The following is a 6,000-nucleotide window of genomic DNA, read 5'->3' on the forward strand; positions in this document are numbered from 1 at the left end:
TATTACATCCCTAGCGTTGCCCTTGATTCTAAGACAAAGTACATTTAATCAATGTAATAGAGAAACAATCTAATGATGATTTCGGCAGCATCTCAGCTTGTATGGCACCTGTCGCAATGACAGGAGAGTTGTGCAGGTTTGAAACCCTTGTTCCACACCGATGTACGCAGAATATATGCATAAGAGATCAATTCGAGGGAGATTCTGGATCTTGCAAGAGATTCTGGATCTCAAGGGAGATTCTAGATCTCGCAGGAAGATTTTGGATCACGCGAGAAGATTGATCTCGAGGGAGATTCTGGATCTTGCAGGAAAACACAATCGCCAAATACATCTATCGTAGGACTATTGTTGCACAACTGCACAAGCAATCTCTATTGCACGGTCGCGCAACAGGCTTCTACATTGCTCCCTGCATCTTCTTCTCCTTTGTTCCTCTCATACCACGTTGTGGGATACTTGAATGTCGCGGCTTTGAATTCTCGAAGATCCCTCTTATCTCTCTGATGTTCCTCACTTGTGAATAAATGAAATGAGAGGGGAAGGTGGTATTAATAGGCTTTCACATATGTGAACTGCAAATCCGCACGATAGCTTCATATCCGCGCAACATGTTATCTATCCGGTCTAGGCAGCTTGCCCCCAATCTGATAGCTTTCTTAGTGTTGTGCAATCACGCAACAAAGCAATCTCATGTAGACTATCATCATTTTTCTGCACAATCACTTCAAAACTTGCACAACAGCTTCAGAACCGCACAACAACTTCAGATCCGCACAACAGCTTCATATCTGCACAGCAGCTTCAAATCCGCACAACAGCTTCAAATCTGTACAACAACTTCATATCCGCAAAATAGCTTCAAATCCACACAAAAGCTTCAAAACAATTTGTGCCATAACAGATGCCCCCTTGATCCTCTTTGATTGCTTCGAAGATGGAATCAAAGTTGGATCGACTTTCTGTTGTGCAGTAGCTGGAGCAATGGATGAAAGAAACAAATATTCATTGGCTCCCCCAGGGCTTTGTCCTTCATACCTGACCTTTGGGAATGTGATGACGATGCTAATGTTTCCTATCCAACCTTTATCCGCTTCTAGGAGCATGAAGGTGGATCAGAATATAGAAACGACACCTGCCCCCGATCAAGTGTGTGTGAAATTTTCTTCGGAGGAACCTATCCCCCAAGTAAAGCTTGTCGACACTTTGGAGGGCTGGATTGCATAGGCATTCTTTTAGAGGAACTGAGGAGATTGGGAAAGCAACCTGCCGAAGCTACAACTCCGAATCCACAAAAGAAAAAAAAAAAAAAGGATAGCAACCTCTGTGGAAGTGCAAGCATGTATGGGCAAGATAGTAAATATTGACAATGAGGATGACACCGCGGACTAAGTCGCTACGATTGGTCAAGAGGCCTCACAAGATGTATTTACACCAACTGGCTAAGCGAATACTCTTGCAAACAAAGCAGCACTTAACTATGGAGAATTTAGCCACTCACCAGTAGCTAACATCTTCGCGACTTTCAGTGTCAACAATTCCTCTCTTCCTTGCTAGATGTTAAGAGAAACAAAACTTTTTATGCCGATGGCGTAGGCAGTAGCGGCGACATTGCTTTCTTCGTACAGATCTTTATCCTCCCCATGCAATGTGGAGATTGATCAGGAAATGGCGGTCTTTTCGGCAACCTTTGGAGGTAGATATCAATGTAAAAACGTGTTTCGATGAATGAGACCACAATTGCATCTTTTACAGTCTCGATTGCGACTGCTTGTGCAATTCATTTCCCATTGAAGTATGTTGCTATGACAGCTCTTGCAACTCGGCTTTGAGCACCAAGGTCAAGGAACCATCTTTTGATGTTGCTCCTGCCACGGTGGTCCGTATTTCAATGTGGCTATTGTCGAGGCGATCTTTGAGCTTTCGAACGTTCCTTAATCAGGGATGCGCTCTGAGCCATAGCTTATATGTTCCAGGACCTTGAGCAATGGTTTCTCCTACCAAAATATCCAATATTAGTGATTCAAGGTTTCACAATTTTTTGATCCAATTCCATGATGTATTTTCAACTTCAAAATAATTGTAATGTATTGACAATTCCAAAATATTTGAGAAATCTGTATTTTTCAAACAATTTCAAGCATATAAGCTATGAGCAATTCTACTTATATTCCGACATACGATTATGAATGACTTTTAACCTGTATCAATCCATATTTCAATTACACGTTTCCCTCTAATCTGAGGTATATAATATGACCATAATTTAGTCATTCTAATTTTTGCTTGTTAGCATGTTTTAAGTTGTATTCTCTGTCTTAGAGTTCAGTTAATAGAACTAAGGCGTCACCAACAGTTTAAGCTCGTAAGTAGTTAAAGGGAACACATTTTAGGCTCATAAGTAGTTGGAGCACTATAGTTTAAGCTCGTGAGGTGTTGGAGCATCACAATTTAGGCTCATGAGGTGTTGGAGCATTACAGTTTAAGCTCTTGAGTAATTGGAGCATCACAATTTAAGCTCTTGAGTAATTGGAGCATCATAGTTTAAGCTCATAAGTGGTTGGAGTATCACAGTTTATACCGGTTGGAGTATCACAGTTTATACTTGCAAGTGGTTGGAGTATTCACAATTTACACTCGTAAGTGGTTGGAGTATTCACAGTTTATACTCGTAAATTGTAGGAATATTCACAATTTATACTCGTAAGTTATTGGCGTATATAATATTTAGAAGTCATTGCTAATCAACAATCAATTAGAGATGATAACCAGCGATAACATCTAAAAATCTGGAAATAATTGGCAATAATCTTGCAGATAATCCTGCGATAATTGACGATAATCTTAGAAATAATCAGCGATATTCCCTGATAGTTGGTGATAATCAACTATGATCCGAAAATAATTGGAGATAGTCTCGCAGGTAATTGGTGATAATCTGGAAATAATTGGCAATACTCTTGCAGATAATCAGCAATAATCCAAAAATAATTGGCGATATTCTCACAGATAATCGGCGATAATCCGGAAATAATTGAAGATACTCTCGCAGATAATCAGCGATAATCCAAAAATAATTGGCGATAATCTCACAGATAATCGGTGATAATCCGAAAATAATTCGCGATAATCTCGTAGATAATTGACAATAATCCAGAAATAATTTTGAAGCCTTTTTAGGGCATATATATAATTTTTAAAGGCCCCCTTTTTTAAGGCCGTAGTAATAATTCAATCGTGGTGATAATTCTAAACCGGTTTCTGTCCTGTAGAATTATTATCGACAATTATTATCTCAGAAAATCAACAATTACCTCTTTCAGGATCAAGGGATCGACGATTCTATTCTACTGCTTGGAGGAATATGTTTAAATGAATATTTGGAGATCTTGTCTCTCTTTAGCTTTTCTTTTTATTGATCATTCTCCGTCCTCGCTTTACCAGAGAAGGTTCATGAAAGTACATGAATGGAGATCGCACTGTGACAAGACTTCGTCTTATTGCATTGTTACATGACCATACTGCCCCCATTTCGATTGGGTAGAATTTTCCTGGATAATCTTCGCAATCGAAATTTCTATCATTGTTTTCTTTAAGGGACGAAAAGGACCGTCTCGTTTTAGGCCAAATTTGCTCCCGATCTTGTGCATATACATTATGGGTTGTTTAAGCATTAAAACCCCGTCTCTTCTCTTGAAGGATCAACGTTTAGCATTGCAGAATGGTCATACTTCATACAACTTTCTTCACGAGCCATGCATGGTTTTTCTTCACAAGCAGGAAAAATCGTCTCACACCAACCCAAACAAATCAACAAATCAATTATCTTCAATTATCCTGTCCATAGTGTAATCGTAGCATTTATCAAGTAATTCCTTTCCTTTAGAGTAATCATTTACTTACCGCATTTGCTACTTGCTTTCTTTAGCTTAATTCGTAGTATAAACACAGTAATCGATAGTTATAGCTATAATCGAAGCACTCTTTACCAGTCGATTTTAATATCTCTTTTTTTACATTCCACTCTTCATGCATAAGAAAGTCCTTGCATACGGAAGGTAAGGAGAAACCCATCACCAGAGGACCAACCCCACCCTCTGACCATCGCTTGATCCATTTACAATGTCAGCAAGTGGCTGAATAGGCGACCGATCTCCTCAGATCATGTTAGCCGAGATTATCTCGGCAATATCTCCAGAGGTAGAACCCCATTCAAATATGGGCCCCTTAGCATATATAGTGTATCCTACCATGATACGATGATCCGGCGTGTTTCATCAAGATACGCTATCATAAAAGCCACCCATGCATCTTATAAATACACCCATTGTTATTGAAGAAGGTGAGCACAAGGAACCCTAGCTGAAGTTTCATTTTTATTATAAGTCTGTTTGCCGGACTTAGGCTTCAGAGGGTCCCTAGCCATAACCGGCGCCCCCGTTGTCTTTTGTATGCTCTTAGGGCAGGTATTCGCACGCCATAGGTGTGGCCCTACCTGTCCAGATTCGAGCAGCAGCAACACTTATACATAGGCACCTAGAAATGGTACACGTAGAGCATATTAACTCAAATTAAATAAACTAAATTGATGAACCCGCTGTCGATCAGTTACATTCTAAAAATCAGAATGGTTGAACAATCCTGACCCTTGATTCATGAACAATTGTTTTCTTTTCAAATAAGACCATTGGATACTCTTTCATTTTAGCCTTCCAGTAAATGTTCAGCAATCTAATGTTTACATAACCAAATACGAGTAATTTTTACATCTAAACTAGTACCCATAATTTGGACTCTTGGTTTCAATTACATGTATTACATGTATGCTATGCATTCAATTTCTGAGGAATTTCTAACTGCCTGTGTATCATCCATCTGACTCTGCCGGAGTATCAAAGTATCTCTCTTAAAATTTTGGTTTATGGTGATCCGATTCAATAGTGCATCCAAACACAACCTGAACTGAGTTTGATGGATGACGAGAAGCATCATAATCAATAAAAATCAATTAAAAATCTGCAATGATCATATAAAAATTATTGTCAATAAGTTGCGATCTTGACCAGAAAAACTTTCAACGGCTCAGATAAGCCCAGATATGCAATTTCGAAAATCCCAATTAGAAAAAGAAAAGGGCATGAAACGGGACGAGAATGCTCTTTGAGGAATTACGAACAAGTACCTGCGTGAAAGCCTTTGGATCGTGAGGGAACTCATTGACGATGTCAAATGTGTAAATTTCGGAAGAAGAGGCCCCGAAAGTTATTTTCGATGTGGCGTAGAAGAGAGCGGCGACGCAGAAAAGGAGAAGGACGGATGGGAGAAAGCTTGTACGGAAAGTGAACCGCGAAGAGAGAGAAAGGCCTTTTATTGGGGTCGACGATGCCATGGAAGGAGAGACAACGATCGCTTGATTTGGGATCTTCCTCTTCTTCAATGTACCGCGGGCCATGTGCGATGGCGGTGATTTAAGGCTGAAAGGTAAGGAGAGGCGTGCCTGAAAGAGTAGACTTCTTTATTTTGGCCGCCTCGTCCAGTTGGCTCAACGGGTCGCATTGAAGCCGCGTTGTGGGAAACGGATTGGCTACTCCCCCTGCCACCAGCCAATGGCTGATGGTCGGTGCTATGTGGGCCCACCATGATGTATGTATTTCATCTACGCCGTTCATCTATTTTTTCAGGTTATTTCATGGTGTGAGACCAAAAATTAGATATATCCCGGGTAATTTTTTACTATAGGCGTGATTGACCATCCACCTTTTTTTATTGGACCTAAGCAAAACCTACCTTATCGATCTAGACATCTATCCATGAAATTTACTTTCGTAACAAAAGTTTTCGGCTTTTATTAAAAAAATAATAATAATAAAAGGTAAGCATCTACCGTGCTAAATTCATATATCCCAATCTCAAGTGGACATGTAACAGGAAATAGTGTTGAATGAGTGTCGACCATTAAAAGCCTTTTGGGGGCCATAAAAGTTTTGGATCAGGCTATTT

General features: G+C 39.8%; 1 protein-coding gene across 8 annotated transcripts in view; it reads right to left on the reverse strand.

Annotated features, from left to right (window-relative positions):
• Nucleotides 1–5,539, reverse strand: part of LOC131248829 (glutaminyl-peptide cyclotransferase) — a 59,643-nt gene extending 54,104 nt beyond the window's left edge. For 2 of the 8 annotated variants that reach the window (XM_058249300.1, XM_058249301.1), the window contains exon 1: nucleotides 5,183–5,537. In XM_058249300.1, coding sequence (XP_058105283.1) covers nucleotides 5,183–5,452 — 270 coding nt within the window. In that variant the 5' untranslated portion in view covers nucleotides 5,453–5,537. Of the gene's footprint in view, nucleotides 1–5,182 lie in introns of all 8 variants that reach the window. The other 6 variants (XM_058249299.1, XM_058249297.1, XM_058249303.1 and 3 more) reach the window with 5 other exon arrangements.
• Between the last annotated feature and the right edge of the window lie 461 nt (nucleotides 5,540–6,000).

This window comes from Magnolia sinica, chromosome 6, assembly GCF_029962835.1.
Source record: "Magnolia sinica isolate HGM2019 chromosome 6, MsV1, whole genome shotgun sequence".
Lineage (NCBI taxonomy): Eukaryota > Viridiplantae > Streptophyta > Magnoliopsida > Magnoliales > Magnoliaceae > Magnolia > Magnolia sinica.